The 17,894-nt window shown below is 35.1% G+C and overlaps 4 protein-coding genes across 4 annotated transcripts; all 4 read right to left on the reverse strand.

Moving 5' to 3' along the window:
* Positions 1-654: 654 nt before the first annotated feature.
* LOC108608406 (transient receptor potential cation channel protein painless) lies at positions 655-2,847 on the reverse strand. The gene is made up of 4 exons (XM_033294924.1): positions 2,638-2,847; positions 2,067-2,159; positions 1,504-1,969; positions 655-1,466 (listed from the first exon to the last, which is right to left on the reverse strand). Exons 1-4 carry the CDS (start codon positions 2,845-2,847, stop codon positions 655-657), a joined length of 1,581 nt encoding a protein of 526 aa, XP_033150815.1.
* A 3,899-nt stretch (positions 2,848-6,746) lies between these two features.
* On the reverse strand, positions 6,747-7,588 carry LOC117134997 (cilia- and flagella-associated protein 299-like). Its single transcript, XM_033294725.1, has 2 exons — positions 7,219-7,588; positions 6,747-7,165 (listed from the first exon to the last, which is right to left on the reverse strand). Exons 1-2 carry the CDS (start codon positions 7,531-7,533, stop codon positions 6,782-6,784), a joined length of 699 nt encoding a protein of 232 aa, XP_033150616.1. The 5' UTR covers positions 7,534-7,588; the 3' UTR covers positions 6,747-6,781.
* Positions 7,589-11,079: 3,491 nt separating this feature from the next.
* Positions 11,080-11,928, reverse strand: LOC108603695 (CG8138). Its single transcript, XM_033294925.1, has 3 exons — positions 11,549-11,928; positions 11,177-11,488; positions 11,080-11,097 (listed from the first exon to the last, which is right to left on the reverse strand). The coding sequence occupies exons 1-3, from the start codon at positions 11,855-11,857 to the stop codon at positions 11,080-11,082; spliced, it is 639 nt and encodes a 212-aa protein (XP_033150816.1). The 5' UTR covers positions 11,858-11,928.
* An 861-nt stretch (positions 11,929-12,789) lies between these two features.
* Positions 12,790-13,713, reverse strand: LOC117134937 (cilia- and flagella-associated protein 299-like). The gene is made up of 2 exons (XM_033294477.1): positions 13,328-13,713; positions 12,790-13,271 (listed from the first exon to the last, which is right to left on the reverse strand). Exons 1-2 carry the CDS (start codon positions 13,643-13,645, stop codon positions 12,873-12,875), a joined length of 717 nt encoding a protein of 238 aa, XP_033150368.1. The 5' UTR covers positions 13,646-13,713; the 3' UTR covers positions 12,790-12,872.
* Positions 13,714-17,894: the final 4,181 nt, after the last annotated feature.

The raw sequence follows: 17,894 nt of genomic DNA on the forward strand, positions 1-17,894 counted from the left end.
ATTAAATTTCGTGGAAGGAAGGGGAATAGCTTTGCATCGGTAAAGAACTAAAACAAGTTTCAAATATATTTGCTAGATATAGAGCTATATTCGTTGAGATCTTGTTGCTCATACAGGCAGACAGACAGGCGGACGGACGGACAAGGTTCAATCAGCTTGAACTTGTCTTAATATATACTTAAACTATATATACTTTATAGGCTGTGCCACGCCTCGTTCTCCATGTTACATACATTAACCATTTATACAATTTTTCAACGAAATTAAAAATCTGAGCTTACCTTTGTATCGTGCACAGCCAAGCCGCTCAACAAATTGCTCAATATCATGGCCAAGAGCATAAAGCTGAGCACCACCAGTGTACTGTAGACGTTAATAAAGTCTGACTCATCGTATTGACCCCAGAACATGATGAACGTTTTAAGGAAAAGTGCTGCTGGGCTTAGTGTGTGTTAGGAACTTCTCATGCCGGAGGAAGCTGTTCAGTCTCTGGCCAAAGAGTATGTAAAATATTAAGTCCAAATGGTGGCCCAGCAAAACGGAGTGAATGAGCAAAGCTCGTCAGGAAAGTTGCGCGCCACCAAGCTACAGCATGTGAACATGCGTGGCTATGGATGCGTATTGGGCATTCCACCGATCTTGCCGGATCCAGATTTAAGTGTCCATGAGCATGATGGCGACCAACAGGCAATGAAGCAGCTGCCAGTCGTGCGAGAATTTCAGAAAGTCCGAGTTAAGAAATGTAATGAAGATAAGTGCGGCCTCAAGCCAATGTGGGCGATGTCTGCTGAGAAAATAGGAGGAGATCATATTGAGCAGATTATAGACCATAATGGCCCAGCAGATGAGCTCAAATCCATAGATCCATAGAAATCCATCGAAAAGCGCGGACTCATTTCGATTGGGAAAACGCAAAAGCACTTGGGCCATGAGGGCGACACTGTATACCAATGAGATGATAAAATGTATATAGAATAAGCTTCTCAGGCGCTGCCACTTGATTTGCAGCAGACTACCAATCAATGGATGATGCAGCAGCTTCTGCAGCTCCTTACATCTGGCCATATAGAGTATGGGCACCAATGCAGACGATTCGTCTGCTGTACAAAAGTTTTTATATTGCAGAGTCAGCTCAAAGTCCTCGGTGCCGTGTTTGCCGCTTGAGTCGAGGCAGTCATCAAAATGCTGCTGCAGAAGATCGACAGGCATGTTAGCCAAGGGAAACTGCTTTTGTTTATTGGAGCAGGTCAAGCTGGCGCCCCGATCCAACAGCAAACGTACGGCTAGTTCATTGTCTTGCTGTACGGCCAAATGAAGCGAAGTATTATGCTGCTCATCAATGGGATCATCAATGCAGCAATAATTATGACCCAATAACAAGTCCAGGCTGCCCTCATATTCCTCGCGATCCTCACACCGAGGTGAGCGCTGAATCAGTGCGTTCAATAGCTGAATTCTGTCCTCCCCTGAAACAGTGGAATTCTTTCTACAGCATTTTCCAACTTGCCACACCACTTTCCAGCAGTCCGCGAATATGGCCGCCTCCATCACTTTTAATATAATCTTCCTTCTGCGACCAGGGCACAGTTAGAAGCAGCGCATCTAGCGCGCTCTCCAGCTGTTCCTTTCTATACGTCTGCAGCAGCGCGATCTGTATTCTGTAAAGCTTCCAATCGCTTATCCTTCGCTGAAAATCCTGCAATTGATGTGATAGTTCCTTTTCATTTAAGCCCAATAGCGCACGTACTAATGTCATATAGTTTGTTTCAATTTTTGCATCGCATATAAATTTCAATGCCAGGTGATGGTTTTCAGTGCTAAGCGTTTGGTTTTCTATAAACGTTTGTAGAATGGTCGCTCGTTGCTGTGGACCTAACTCTTCATTTTCCAGCACATATTCGAAGGCTGTCTTTTCCTGATCATCCTTTGCCTCCAGCGATGCGTCATAATCAATTAACTCTTTGAAGAGCTTGATAGTGTTACCTGCATTACTCGAGGTTAAGCTTTTAGCCAACCTAATCAAGGGCGTCTGCTGTTCATAGACACTCTACATACTCTACATTCACCTTGTGATTATGGTTTAGTAATACTTGCAAGTTAATACTATCTAGCGACACTATAGCATAGTGAATTGCCGCCTTGTTTAGCTGCGGGTTTATCTAAAATATAAAATTTATTATTAATGCTCCTATTCTCTTTCAAGTCACTTATTATTACTTAAAAGGTTTAAATTTTTTATGTAAATATAAGGGTGAAAAGGTTGATTTCGATTTCCCTATCAAAATTACTACTTATTCGGTCAAGGAAGGGTATCCAAAAATATTTGAACATCGATGCATTGATAGAGAATATTTAGCGGGGTACCTTTAGGTATTATAGGGGAAAAAACCTTTTACAAGCCCACAAACAAGTTTTAATTTAAATCCTCCATATACACTTACATTTTTACACTTACGTATTAAGTGAACCCCCCATTTTCTACATATATTTCGAAAAACTTTTATAAGTTTTTGTAACTCACCATAGTCAGCAACTCAGTTCGCTTATTCATTTCAAATATTAGGAGCTAAATAATAGCTTGTCTAATTACATTTCTAATGAAACCCTGAATATAAAAGACGCTTTTTTCCCACTTACATAGTTTACATCACATCCATGGTTAAGGCAAGCTTTGATGTAATGAGCGCTATCTTCAGTGATCAATGCCAGCTCATAGATGCTCGTCATATTACCCGAAACATCCTCGTAGCAACAAAGATTGGCACTTGCTCCCAATTCCAATGCTTCGTTAAATTTCTGATATTCATCTTTATCAAATGCTTCTTTCAGTTGAGCCTGTGCATACATTTTTTTTGAAATTCTTCACTTTTTTTTCGCACTACTGAAAGGCAATACCGATTGCAACTGCTTATATACTTAGCTTGAATACCCAAGAAAATAATTCGAAGAATTACAGAGCATATTGTTATTTAATGTAAATGTAAACTTTTAAAATGCAACAAAATGAATTTATTTAAAATTAAAATAAATTATTTTGTCTAACCTTGCATATATATTAATTATATTTATTTATATTTGCGTAAAACTCAAAGATATGAATATTCCAATGAATATTAATACAAAGGGTATTTATATGATATCATTGAAACAGTTTCGCAAACGAATAAATTCATTTATTTATTTTTTTTTATGCGGGGGTATACCAAAAATAGTTTTAACATGAATTTAATGAGTGAGGTGAGTGATGCATTTTTATAAAAAAATAGTACAAATTCCAAAAATTCTATTTGGAAAACTATGCACAGAACTTCTTTTTGAAACTAATTTTTTATGCTTGGTAAGCATAAAACTGTAGGGAATAATATCAAAAGCTCTGAGTCTGTGTATATTTAATGGGAATGGATTATCAGTGGGTTTGGTTAAAAAAAGTTAATTTAAAGTTTTTTTATATATATTTTACATAAACATCTTTTTAACTAAAATTAGTTTAAAATGAATGCAGTTTAAAGTAAACTTGAAGCTGTTGCTGTAGCTTAAAGAAACGTTTGCAATGTGAACTGCACTTTGAGCAAAACTTTTGAACAGAAGGCGAAAAATGCCAGTGGCTTAAATAGCAGAGAGAGACAGATGGAGTTAGATCTAGAGCCTGAGCCTCTCAACTGAGGCAAGCAGACGTGACATGTGACAAGAACTTGCCGCGGCAGGCTGCAACAACTGAAGCAGCAGCAGCAGCAGCATCAAGAGCAATGCCATGTGTCCCTTTTGGAACTAGTGCGAGCACCGAGTAGCCCCGAAAAATATGATGAATGTGCCAATGTTTCTGGCCAGTCGTTGTCTCAACTACACTAAGACAAAGTTCTGAGCAAGTTTGCCAGTGGGAAGTCTATACAAGCAGTTGGTAAAAGTTTGTGCGGTCGCGAAGTTGCTGCATTATGTGTGTGTGGCAGCATTTGCTGCTACATTGTGGCAGCAGAAACTTTTTGTAGTGTAGGCCGCTCGCCATAAATGGGTAAATGGTAAATGAGTTTGTCAGCCTGGGCACGCATTAAAACTCAAAATAGTTGGGCCAAAGGAGCGAGACACTGACTCTGCCACACACCGGGGGCTATTGCAGGAAATTAAAACCATGTGTTGTGCAAGCAGCAGCAGCAGCAGCAGCAGCAGCAGCAGCAGCAGCAGCAGCAGCAGCAACAACAACAATGGCGACTGTAAGTGGCGCCACCATGTGCACATTTTGTTGAGGCAGCCAACCGCATTGATGAGCATTTGCTATTGTTATTGCTTAACAGGCGCCAACGGACGCATCAGCTTCATGGGCAGAGTAAGCAGGTCCAGAGGCCAACAAAATAATTACAATAATAATGAGCTGCTACAGCAGCAGCAGCAGTAGCAGCAGCAGTGTGGCAAGCAAGCTTGCAACGAATTAAGTTTCAAGCCTTAGACGTTAATGAAGCAAAGAATTTGGAAATTCAAAGTGCTTAAATTAATAATAATTTAAAGTGTGCTAAATAATAAAGTTAAAGCAAGTAATATGTTGGCAAGTGACTCAACTTGATACGCACAGTGGTGCACGCTACATTGAAAATCAATCAAATAATTTTAACGCACATTAGTTAACATTTGACATTAACAAAAGCAGGTTTTTTATTAAAAAGCTTAACATATTTTTTAATACACGCATAAATACATTTTTTTTAAGTTTTTTACTTTATTGTTCTCATAATTGCTATGGGAATTTAAATAAATTGCAGCTTAGCTTTAAAATAATATAAAATGCTTAATGCTAAATATTTTTTAATTATAAACTTTGAAGCATTTGTCTTTAAATTCGATCGATTTATTATGTATATAACAAATAATTAAATTAATATAATTTGATTACTTTATTTTTAAATATTTTAGCTTATAATAATTTTTACTCATTTAGTTTTTACTTAATGCTTTTGTAATTATTAACTTAGCTGATATAAATCTTAATCTTCAATTAATCATGTTTTTAAAATATAAGAAAAAATTATTCTAATGAAACTTATATTGATTCATTACTTTTTAACAGAATTTCGAATTATCGCAAGTTTTTTGTTGCATTACAAATAATTATTAAGTTATTTTTTAACATTTTGAATGCAATTTTGTTCTACCTCACTCGTACTTATTTCATATTAAGTATACACAATTCTTCTACTCACTTGTTACTTGCTATTTATTTAAGTTTACTGCTTAAATTCATTACAAGCCGCACACTGTGCATTCAGAATTTTGTAATTTCCTCTAGTCAAAGGCGCACATGTGCTTATCAGCATTTTAGTCCGATGAATAGACAATGCAGTGTCTACCTGTCTGAAGAGCATTGTTTATGTGTGCATCTGTTTGAAAAACAATAACAACAACAACAACAACAATAAACAATGTCATTGCTTGTCTTTTCCAAAGCAAGAACAATAGCCAAACATGCAAACAATTTAGTTATGACAATATGGAAACAAAATTTTACCTTTAGTAGACAAGCAAATAAACAGAAAGGCAAACTGTTAAAAATTAAATTGAGTTTATCTGAAGAACAGCTGCATCAATATGCTTAACACAGAAAGTTTTGCTGCAACTTGAAAATATAAAAATGGCTTAGCAGTTTTATTGGCATAATAATTCGTTGGAGAAACACAATTTACATGGGCAAATGAAAATAACACAATGGCCTGGGTATATATTAAAAATGAACGTTGAAAAGCAAAAAGGAAAAACGAAAAGCGAAAATTGTAGTGTATATATTTTTAATATTTTTACTGACTGCTGCTGCGCCTTTGCTTTTTGACAGGCAACAAACAAGCATAATATTGCACTTGTGGTGTGTGTGTGTGTGTTGAGTGGGTGGGTGTGAGGCATGCATGCGGTAAAGAAAGAAAATCACACGACGATTTTCAATTGAATGGCGGAAATGTAACGGAAATAAATTTACATAAATACAATATGTTGCGTATGCTTGTTGTTGCCATTTTATTTGCTCAACACACACACACACACACATACGCAACATATTTGCACTGAAGTGCGTATTGATTTGGGCCCGAGCTGAAATTTGCGCAGACTTTTGTCAATTTTAAAACAAAATCAAATTTAAGACATGACACGAATTCTCTGACAGACTAAAAATCTTGCATATTCCTTTATAGCTGAATATATATATGTATATATGGCATTTCGTGACGAAAATTTGCAGCACACACACACAGCCAAAGACACACCTGGCCTATAAGCTGTGTTGCAAGCATATTTTTGCATGCTGCATGCATTATTTGCATAGGTTAACGTATAAAAAATAAAAAAAAAACAACTTAAGTGCTTGCAATGTGTGTTGAACCACAAGATATCCTGCAATATTTTCAATCTATAAACATAATATGCAAAATGCTTAAAGAAATAAATGCATGAATAATCTTTATTTAAATTCTGCGCACTCAAAAGCTAAAATAATATTTAAATATAATTCAAATTAATTGCTTAAATATTTCTTGTGCATAAAATTATTAAATTGCTTTGCCAAAAAAAATATTAAGATATAATAGTTTTTAAAATTAAAATTAAGTCGTACCAAATCATAAAAATGTAAGAGGAATATTTTTAATTTTATTCAACTGTAAGCTGCACATAATTTGAATTAATCATAAATATATTAAATGCAATGCGTTAAGTTCTTTGAATTTTGTTGAAAAATCAATAACTAATTTAATTTAGTTACACAATTTGTTATCATTTTAACTTAACTTATTTATTTGAATTAAGCTTAGCGCACAACATGATCATACAATATAATAAACCCATATATATCCGATGGTATCATGGTGCGTTGAACATTTTTCTCATGTATGCTGGGCTTGGTGGTAACCGGTATTAGCTTATGATCGCCCTTATGCTTGAATATCAAACCATCGTCGCTACGTAAGGCCTCAAAGCTTTCCGTATTATTGTGGCTAACAATGCCTTTGTGCCAATCGTAGTAGCTCAAGTCGCTGGGCTTGGGCCGCAGCGCTACGCGACCCTCGAAGACGCCACGCCAATTGGTATGATCGGGCGTCTTGTAGATGCAATCGCGCAAGCTTTTGGCATAGTCTATATAGCCGGAGAGATCGAAGCCGCTGCGCTGGCGCACTTGCAAAAATATAATTGTCTGCGAAATGAATAGCAATAAATAATTTAACAATAAATAAATTTCAAACTTACGGCCAATTTGTTCATCATATTGAGCTCTTCGCGATCGGCTAAGGCAACCAAAGCTGCATCATTAACTTTCAGATAGCTGCCAAAGAAGATGGCAGAGTTGAATTTTGGATTGAGATACTCCAGCAGCTGATTGCGCAGCTTTGTATACTCATGTTCCTCATAGACTTTGGCATTGGTGCGATAGCCGAGCTTAACAAATCGGCGTATAGCACGCATGCCGCCCAAATAGCGATAGTCCTCGATTTTAATGAATGAAAGCAAATAGTCCTCATAGGTCTCAAACTTGAGCAGATTGTAATCAATATCAGTGGCCATTGTGTGAAAAGTTTGTAATAAAATTTCTGTATGTTATTTGATATTTGTTGTTTGCTTGCTGATCAACTAGTCTATGTCTATATTGTTTCAATTTTACAGGATATTTTGTTTGCCAAGCGTTTGTGTCGTGCAAAATGTGAAAATGTATTTTCTATAAAAGCCAAAAAAAAAAAAACGAACACAAACGACATTGTTGGATACGTTGAGAACGTTGCTGATAAAGACAACACACACACACACACACACACGCACACACTGATAGACAAGCAACGTGGCCGCCTGTCGCCATTTTGTTGCACTCGCTGCTTACATATATGCATATGTGTCTGTATGTGTGTGTGTGCACACTCAAACGTGCTGTAAAAATTACATTTTCCTTGCACGAATATTTGCCACAACCAACTGCACAAAAATGCACAAAGATTTTTTTTCTTTTACCGTTCCCTCTATTTTCTTTACGGCACTTTGTTTTTACTTGAATGGTGGTATAGAACGTTTTCGAATTTATGGCACAGTGGTTAAGTAGTCAAAAAAATGCGTCAAATGAATGCAATACATTTATTAATTAATAATCACCTTATATTTAAAAATATTTTTATTTTTCTTGACATTTGTGTTTTAATTGGCTCTGCTCTTGCTACGCAATATATCATGAAAATTAATTATGAAGACGTGCTTTAAAATTTACATTTATAATTCGAATTTGCTTACGCATTTTTGAGAATTTGTTTACGGCTTAGTTTTCTACGAACTTATGCATAAATTTATATGTTAAATTAAGTTTTATTTTTCAAAAACTTTCAATGCACAACAATTATATCGGAAGATTGTTTTGATTTTAAATTTGAAAATTTTATTAGCAAAATTTATATATTTTTTTAATTAGCCCACTGTGCGCAAAGTCTTGTTTGTTTAATTTCAATTAAAATTAAAAACGAATAATTAGCAAGCGTAATTTATTTTAATTTAAATTTATATTTTAATTAACTTTAAATATTTTCAAAAACTTTCAATGCACAACAATTATATCGGAAGATTGTTTTGATTTTAAATTTGAAAATTTTATTAGCAAAATTTATATATTTTTTAATTAGCCCACGTGCGTTTAATTTGTTGGGTTTAATGTAAAATAAAATTTTATTTATGTTTTTTTCTTGCGCTGCTTGAATTTTCAAGAATATGCTACAATATTAATTAACACTGTGCACAACACATTGTTAGTTTTAAATGGCACTGAAATCGGTTTTGCCACTCGTACGTTTGGCATATTTTATAAATGCATTTGAATTAAATTTAGCGAATAGTGCACAGCAGACGCAGCGGCAGCAGCAGCAGCAGCTTTTACTGCTGCCACATAATGTGGCGCATGATAAGAAGATGCCTACGACGCATACGCTTGAGAACTTGGGCAGGGGCTTGGGGCTGGGCTTGAGCGTGTGTTAAATCCTTTGCCAAGTGAAGACATAAAATAAGGGCAATTACAGTTGAGATCATAAATTATGCAAAGCCGTAGAGCAACAAGTGTGAGCGATAAGCTTGCAGAGCAGTAAAGTAAAATAAAATAAATAAAATAAAAATGAATGCAGGCAACAGAAACGTCAGACAATCATCACTCACTTTACTTTCAGAGCTTGCGGGAAATTCCACAATTGAAATAATGTGTGTGCCGCTGCCATTTTGCATGCGTGTGTGTGTGTGTGTGTGTAGCTAAGTCAACTGGAGTCTGTTCTAAGTACTCAGTGTGCCAGTGTCGTTTATCAACTGTCTGGGCAAAAATGCATTACAGCAGCTGTTGACAACAAAGCATTATCCTTATCCTTATCCCTAGCTTATCATTATTTTTATACACTTTGACATTTTTGTAAAAAATGGAAAAAGTGTATTATGAAGTTGCTCAAATGTATGTACAGGGAGAAGGAGGGTGGCAGACTCCTATTAATAGTATATATATTCATTTGATCAGCTCGACGATGAGTCGATTATAGCGATGTCGTCTGTCCGTCTGTCCGTCCGTCCGTCCCTCCGGCCCCCCGTCGTCCGTCCGTCCGTCCGTTCCGTCCGTCTGTATGATGCGTGTTCCTCGCAATATAACAGCTAGAGCAACCAAATTTGGTATGTATGTGCTCCTGCCGACGCAGCGGCGGCGTCGCTACAGCAAAACGAGCTGTGACGCGTTAGCGTTTTGTGTGTATGTGTTTGTGAGTGCCTGCGTGTGTTGTTTGTTGCGATACCCTATCAAAGTGTATTTAAATGTGGTGGCGCCAACTTTAACCTGTCCATGTTTTTAGCAGCAGCCAGCAGCAACAAGACCAATTTATGCAAAATTGCATCTTGACAACAGTCAGAAATGGTGATGTTTATGCTTCTGCTGCTTGACTTTGGTATTCCAAAATGGCAGCAAGTGCCAGGACACTTGGCTGTTAAGTGATCCGCATTATATGCAAATTTATATTTATTTCAGTTAGTTATGCTATATTGTTAAAGTGTATATTGTAGTCAGTACACTTCATTTAGCTATTTAGATGTTACTCAAAGCGAGACACTTGACACATTTCTGAATATTAAATTAATTAAATCGCAATTAAGTTAACTGAAGCTGCTGCCAAATTTCTAAAAGACTCATGTGCATATATTGCACATGCATATGTATATATGTATATATAGCAAAAAGTGAATTTTAGTCGAGTAGGCTCAATTGCTGTTTTAACATTTAATTCTCAATTACACTTAAGGCAAGACAAGCACATTTTAATAAAATAAATGAATAATAACAAAATAACTGCTTTGATAAGTAATTAAATTCTACTAAAAAAATAAATATAAATTTTAATAAATACAATTATTATTGCTAAAGTTTAGCTTTTCGAACTGTGCTTAATAATATTTTAAAAATAAAGCTGTAATTTATTATTGAACTTTATATGCAACAAAAAATTCGAAGTCGTTAGTAATTATTTTTTATTTAATTTGTTTTTGCCAAAAATCCAGCGGATTATTAAATATATGAAATAAATATTCATATTTTGTATTTGAAAAGTTAATCGTATTGAATATGAATTCAAAAAATCTTAGCTCAAAACTAAGAATGACTTTGGTATTAGCTATAATATTGTAAGTTTATTATAAAAGTGTAATTGGTAACTGAGCACAGTCAAAATTAAACTACACAAGCAACTGGCGCTTGCTTAAGCTTAAACAGTTAATTTCAATACTCAAATGGTTTGAGTATTTGCTAAGAGAGCAAATTCGTTTGCTGCTTCGCGCTCAGCGCTCAAATGGTTTGAGTATTTGCTAATAGAGCAAATTCGTTTGCTGCTTCGCTCTCAGCGCTCACTACGATTGTTGTCCGCTCTCTGTCGCTCTCTCGCTCAGCTGCGAATCGCAGCTTGCTCTAAGCTAAGCGACTGCGCTGCTGGCTGAGCTGCAGTAGTTAAACAGCGCTCAAGCTGTGCGCTTCGATCTTGACGCTGTCTGTTTTATTTTTTGTTAAATTAAATGGCAGCCGGCATTTTGTTTTGTCAGTATTTAAATGTGTGTTCTGTATATTTATATTAAACAGGCTTCCTAACAATATAATCGTATAAAACCATTGTGTCGCCATTGAGATAGTTAAACAGCATAAAAGCGGCGGCGGCACATTCACCATATTTTGCATTATGTTGTTGGTGTCGATGGTAATGAATCTATGATCGCCTTTATGCTTAAATGACAGTGCATGGCCAAGGGGAACGACCTCATAGTTGCTGCTATTGTTATAGCAAACCAACTTGCGGTGCCAGTCGTAGAAGCTCAAGTCGCTGCGCTTGGGTCGCAGCGGTCGGCGGCCCTCGAAGATCGCACTCCAGTCTCTTGACCCAATCTCCTGCATATTGCCGCGATGCAAACTATTGCTATAGTCTATATAGCTGGACAGATCAAAGCCGCTTGCATCATGCACCAGCAGAAATATAATGGTCTAAGCAATGGTCTAAACTTTAGCTCGCACTTATCATTAAATTACATTTGGCCAACTCACTGCTAACTTTTGGGTTAAGTTTCCATGTTCACGATCTGCCAAAGCGCATAGCGCTCGATCCTCTCCCGTATATAAAGCACCATGTAAAGCGCTCAGATTCAGCCTGGGATTAAGATTCTCCAGAGTGTGCGCTTTGGTCGCTTCGAATTCGGCTTCATCATAAACCTTCCCATTTGTGCGAAAACCCAATTCGGCAATTTTCTTAGCTACGCGTGTATTTTGCAAATATCTTTTATCCTCTAGCGTTATCAACGACATCATATAGTCGGCATGGCTCTTGAATTCCAACAACGCGTAGTCTGTCTTCATTTTTTGGCTTTTTACCTTTATTTATTTATTATTTTTTTCTTGCTTTTTTATTTTTTTTATGCATGTGTTGTTGTTATGTGTGTTATGTGTTGTAAACTGTTGACACATTAAACAAGGAGTTGTGAAAAATGTCTAAAATTTTTATTAAAATTTGGTTTGCTATTTCCCTTTTTGCAGCCTTATTTAATAATAAAAATTTGCCAATATTTCAGAATGTAAAAGGACTCCAAAAGAAAAAATAATTCAGGACAATAAAACTTTTTTTTAATATGCAATTGGAATATTATCTAATTATATTTAGAAAATAATGCTATAGGAGCATCATGTGATTCTTTTCTTATTTCATTCATATTTTATTCTATTGATAATTGCTTAATATTTTTATTATACGTTTGTTGCAACTGCAATTCATTTGCTTATGTGGAAATATTTATGCATATTTTATATTTCATTTTTTAATTAATTCTCACCTTGTATTCTATTCATAATTACCTTATATTTTTATTATAATTTTGTTGCAGCTGCAATTAATTTAAATTAATTTAATTTTAATATGAATTTTGGTCTATTTTTTGTTTTCCTTTGTTTTTGTTTTTGCTAATTTCTTCTAAAAAAAATATATAGCAAAGGATTTTATTAATAGTTAGTGCTATTGCCCAAATGTATTCTTAGACTAAGTATTTAATACAAGGCTTTTATATACGGTTTTATTTATTTTTTTTAAATTTATTACCTAAATTGTTATTTGAAGTTGAGTCATTAGTATTAAATTGGTAAATTGATTTTTAAATTACAAATTAATTATATTATATGAAATTTGTTACAAAAATGGCAAGAAATTAAGTTGGGATATATTCGATCTTTTGCCTTGAAATTTTAACCTTTTTTAATTAACATTTTTTTTTAAATATAAACAAAACTCGTATGCTTATGTGAAAAGTATATTATTTTATTACTCCATAGATGAGGATTGATATCAAATTTGCATTATAAATATGTTTGGTCTGTTTCGCAATCAAAGTGCTCCCGGCTTGCGCACAATATGATCGTATAGAACTACAGTGCCCATAAAATCGCTCTCGATCATCGTTCGCTTGACGTTCTGATGAAAATGAGTGAATTTCAGATCAACCGGTATCATCTTGTGATCGCCTTTGTGCTTGAACATGAGCGCTGAGCCATGATGCATTGTCTCGTAGTTGTCGCTGTCATTGAAGCTGACGATCTTGTTGTGCCAGTCCAAGTAGCTGAGGTCGCTGCGCCTGGGTCGCAACGGCTTGCGGCCCTCAAAGATGGCCTTCCAATCGGTGGCGCCACGCGACTTCATGTTGCAATGGCGCAAACTGCTCTCATAGTCGATATAGCCGGAGATATCGAAGCCAGTGGTTTGACGTATGAGCACAAATATTATGGTCTGTGCATATAAATAAATAAATGAAAGTTTGAAATTTGCTTGCCCGATTTACTTACAGAAAGTTTTTGTATTAAATTCATTTCCTCGCGTGCAGCCAAAGCCTCGAGCACTGGATCCTCTCCATGTTTTCGATATTTGCCAAACTTTTGGCTGCCCAGCACTTTGGGATTGATTAGATCCAATACTTTAGCTTTCAGCCTATAGAACTCGTGCTCCTCGTGTAATTGGCCATTGCTGCTATAGCCAAGCTTAACTAAATTCTTTTGTGTTCTTGTATTCGACAAATAACGTTGATCCTCGATTGCCACATAGGACTGCAAATAGTCGTCATAGGTTTTGAATTGCAATAAGCCGTAGTCTGCAGTGTGTGCCATTGTTTATTTATGTATTATAAATTATAGAAATAATTATTTAAATATTTTTGTTTATAAGTGTTTGCTGTGTTGTGTTTATTTTGTGAATGAGACTTGTCATAAGTCTAGCGACTACTTTGCTATTATTTTTGTATAATTTCAATTAAATTGTATAAATTGTTACTGCATAAAGTTAGCCCAATTAACTGCTATCTATACAACATATGTCTGTCTGTCTGTCTGCCTGTCTGTTTGTTGTTTAAGCCTTAGAGAAGTGACTGCTCTAAGCCAAGTACAAATGAGCCTTGCGCAATTTGCCTGACAGCGTAAATTACGCGCATAAAATGAACATTAGATTCATATTTTAATACGTCAAGGCACACGTAGCGCTCACATACACACACACACACACATGCAAACACTTGTGTATGTCATAAATAAAAACAGTCTAGCACTGAGGTCTGCCAACGACAGCAGCAGGAGCTACAAAAACAAATAACAAAAGAAAAAAATGAGTAAACTCGAGCATAGACGACTCAGCGAGACTCGCTACATGAGCAAGTTATACATATATATAATATAATATTAAATAAATAAAAATTAATATATAGTATACAATATATTTTCGCAGCTTGTTCAGTTTGTTTAAGAACTTAATAGAGTCTAGCCAAAAATAAATTGAGTTACTTTTATAAGAAAATAAATTTTTAAAAAAATGTAGCAATAAAAGAATAATTTTAAATAAATTGTACATACTTTTGTATAAACTTTTAACAAAAAATAGTTAAAAATAAGTTATGAAAATATTTTTATTATTATAGCAAGTCGGACTGCTGCTTAAATATTTATTTGGTGTTTAGTTCGACTCGCAACTTAAAAAACAGCTTTATGTTCATCTCTAGACTGTTTCGCCTTCTTCTGTTTTTTAGCTCATGCGTCACAATTAGAAGACCCTTTGTACACTTTTCTGTACTGGGTCTAAAAATGCCAAATAACCTGCAGCTATTACAAACATACAGCCACAAATATTTAGCTTGTGTATGTGTCTGTATGTGTGTGTGTGTGTGCTTACATATTTACATTACAAATGAGCTTATTATGCGCTTGAGTCACAAAGTCATTGCGACTTTAAAGGATTTGCATGTGATTAGCAAAAGCACAAAATGTAAACAACAATTCTTTGTGCCGAAAAAGAAAACGGCAAGTGAAAGTAAAATGTAACAACGAAAATAGAATACGCTTTAAGTAAATTTAAGCCATTCAAATATATGCAAAAAGCTTAGAGAGTGTTGAGTTGGCTCACATGGCAAATTAAACGAATTTCAACTTTAGCATTTAACATAAAGTTACCAGCAGCTTAACATGGCTGTTAAGGCTGCAGCTTAAGCAGACACTTGAGAAGTTGCCAGCTGATAAAATTATACACACATGTGCGTGTGCGTGTGTGTGTGTGGTGTGTTTGAATTTTTATTATGCGTGCGTATTTGGCAAATTGTCTGGCTTAAGGCATTAAAATAGTGGTACGATCTGGCTAATTTTTTTGTTTTTTATTTCAGCACCCCATATTTGTCTACAAGGTTAGGTGAGTTTATAAAAATTGAAATTACTGGTGCTTTTTTAAGTAATCGATAGACTTGGCTACTGACAGTCGAATTGACTTTGAGTGGCACTTTGCGCTTCGTTTGCGCTTTTGCATAATGGAAACATTTTTCACCTGCAAGCGCCGCATTTTGCATTTTTAAGGCCAAGACGCCTTTGGCATCTAATTGAAGTTGACAGTAGTAAAGTAAAGCTGAACAGATATTGATTGCTAGCCTGAAACTTCAGTTGCTTGCTGCTTAAATTATATAAATAAGTCCCATGCTTAGTAATGACGTCAGTGACTTGCAGTTAATATAAATAAATCTATAGCATAAGCAAGGCAAGGCAGTCGGCAGCTGTGTCAAGTGCGCATTTGTACAAACTGAACGCACTCAGGCATGAAAAATCAAACAAGTCAAATGCATATGTGTGGGTGCGGTGGCAGGGGGTGGTAAAAAAGCAGCGCATTGAAATGAAAGTTGGCAAACATTCTTGGAAATTGAAAATTGTTTAGCTTTTGAATAGATGCAACTGAATAGCTATAAAAAATAAAAAAAAATCAATAAAAATTAGGGACTTAAAGTTGACTTAAGTTTGGCTTAAAGTTGACAGCAGTTTACATATTCGAAATTTCGAAATTTTTTCTCTCTCTTTTATAAGCAAACTGCATTTTATATTTAAAATAAATTGAATAATTAAACAAAATTATTTTATGCTAATTTTCAGTCACTGAAAAATATTTTATTCAAAACCAAATTATCAATTACATTTTTTTTTAAATTAAATTACAATAGAAGTAAATATTTGATATGAATATTTATTAAATAAAAATTCCTATTTAAATATTTTTGATTTCTATTGTAGTAACTTAAAAATACTAATATTAAATAGCCTAAAAAAAATACTAAATACCCTAAGAATAGAAACTTAGCAGCTCAACCAACGTACACACGCAAAATTTGTTTAAATTACATTAAAAATTAAATTTATATAATACTATACTAATGCATAATTATAAAGCTCAAAATTTACTAATTGTACTACCTTGAAAAAAGTGCTCGATAAATGCGAAATTTTGCCCAGAGTGCGCCGTATCACTTGAATTAAGTTAGTGGCCTGCTGGCTATTAAGCAAAACACGCAGCGCAACCAAACTGTGCATAAAACTTAATCAACTCAGGACCTTACACACATCAATACACATGCATAGTCTTGTGTATGTCCCTGCAGGACTTGTCAGGCTCGCTCTTGCCAACATTGACACGCTCAGCAAGACGCCGTTTGCTATTCCCCAGCTGCTGTCCTTTCACTTTGATGCTAAATCAGCGTGCAAGTCTAAAGCCAAATATCCAAAATTCCAATGTAGCCAGCAGCAAAAAGAAAACAAAAAAAAGAGAAATAAAACAAAATGTGAGCAAAATCCGTGTCAAGTAGTGTGTGTTGCATCTTTTGCTGCTTTGGCTGCCTTTGGGGCATTTGTCACGCCAGCAAGCAACAAACAGACAAAGGCAGTAAAAATAAACTACAAGTCAAACAACTCGAGTAAATGTTAAGTTAAGTTAAGCCTTAAGCAAAGCTTGTGCAAGTTTGCGCGCTTAATCTTTATTAATTAAAGCAGTGGCCACTGACTGTGAGCAAAACTTTTGTAACCTAATTTTTGTGCTCGATCATTTGATTTATAAGCGTTTATTAAAACTGCTGTGTGATTTATTAAAAAAAACACACACATATGTTTGCCATTGGCAATTTTCCATTTTAAATGTGAGCTAATTTATTAGCGCCGAACACAACAAGCGCAACACCTTGAAAATTTTTCTGTTATAAATGTGCCACATGCCATTGCTGCTGCTGCCCCAAGTTATTGCTGCTCATTTGTCACAAGCAACAAACCATAAAAATAAGCAAACAAATCGAAAACAAAAAACATGCATTAAATAATATAGAATACGCTGGCGTGCAAATAAATGCAATAAATAAAAATATTTTTAATTAAAATACCAATACAAGCGCAGAAAAAAGTGAGTTATTTATGGCAAAAGTTAGTGCGATGCGACTAAGTTTGAATTTAAAAAGAACTGTGACGAAATTTAAACGAAATTGTTAAAGACAACCCTTAAATGTAGGCAATACTTTTATATAAAGTGCATGCACTCAGATGCGCTAAAAAGCGTGCTATGTTTTTTAAAATTAGTTTTCATGCTTATAGCGTTAGAGTATTTCATTTTTCACTTACGAGTAGCAAAAAAAATTCTTAATAATTGTCGCGTAAATAAAATGCGTTAAATTTTTCTGCAGCACGTTTCAGCTTCGTGACATGCCAAGCTACAAAAAATTTATGTGTGCTCGCTTTCTTCGATTGTTGCAGCAGCTGTTGCACTTCTGTAGTTCTTTTTCTTTAACGCTGATTATATAGTTTGTTTTTTTTCTGATAGCGTCCAGTCGAACCGTTGTCATAAAAGCGACTTGACCCTTTTTCTTTTTGCGCACATGCTTCAGGCTACTTACAGCTTAATCGCAGCATTTTCATAAAATTTTATTGAATTTAAAGGCAAGCAAAAAACTGAACACTTGAGCAAATATCATTTATTTTATTGTTCAATTCCGTTACGTAACGTAACGTAACGGATGACGGCGTTTGGCGATTTACCCACAGCGGCGACGACGTCGTGCTTGTTACAAGATGCTTAAGA

This window comes from Drosophila busckii, chromosome 2L, assembly GCF_011750605.1.
Source record: "Drosophila busckii strain San Diego stock center, stock number 13000-0081.31 chromosome 2L, ASM1175060v1, whole genome shotgun sequence".
In the NCBI taxonomy this organism is placed as follows: Eukaryota; Metazoa; Arthropoda; class Insecta; order Diptera; family Drosophilidae; genus Drosophila; species Drosophila busckii.

What these genes read in the sequence shown, in the direction of transcription:
- LOC108608406 (XM_033294924.1), bottom strand. Translation starts at nt 2,847, where the DNA reads ATGTATGCACAGGCTCAACTGAAAGAAGCATTTGATAAAGATGAATAT. An exon ending in ATGGATGTGATGTAAACTAT is followed by an intron (nt 2,160 to 2,637) that starts GTAAGTGGGAAA and finishes TTTATATTTTAG; the next exon opens with ATAAACCCGCAGCTAAACAA. An exon ending in TACTAAACCATAATCACAAG is followed by an intron (nt 1,970 to 2,066) that starts GTGAATGTAGAG and finishes AACACTATCAAG; the next exon opens with CTCTTCAAAGAGTTAATTGA.
- LOC117134997 (XM_033294725.1), bottom strand. Translation starts at nt 7,533, where the DNA reads ATGGCCACTGATATTGATTACAATCTGCTCAAGTTTGAGACCTATGAG. An exon ending in ATATGATGAACAAATTGGCC is followed by an intron (nt 7,166 to 7,218) that starts GTAAGTTTGAAA and finishes TTCATTTCGCAG; the next exon opens with ACAATTATATTTTTGCAAGT.
- LOC108603695 (XM_033294925.1), bottom strand. Translation starts at nt 11,857, where the DNA reads ATGAAGACAGACTACGCGTTGTTGGAATTCAAGAGCCATGCCGACTAT. An exon ending in ACTTAACCCAAAAGTTAGCA is followed by an intron (nt 11,489 to 11,548) that starts GTGAGTTGGCCA and finishes ACCATTGCTTAG; the next exon opens with ACCATTATATTTCTGCTGGT.
- LOC117134937 (XM_033294477.1), bottom strand. Translation starts at nt 13,645, where the DNA reads ATGGCACACACTGCAGACTACGGCTTATTGCAATTCAAAACCTATGAC. An exon ending in ATTTAATACAAAAACTTTCT is followed by an intron (nt 13,272 to 13,327) that starts GTAAGTAAATCG and finishes TTATATGCACAG; the next exon opens with ACCATAATATTTGTGCTCAT.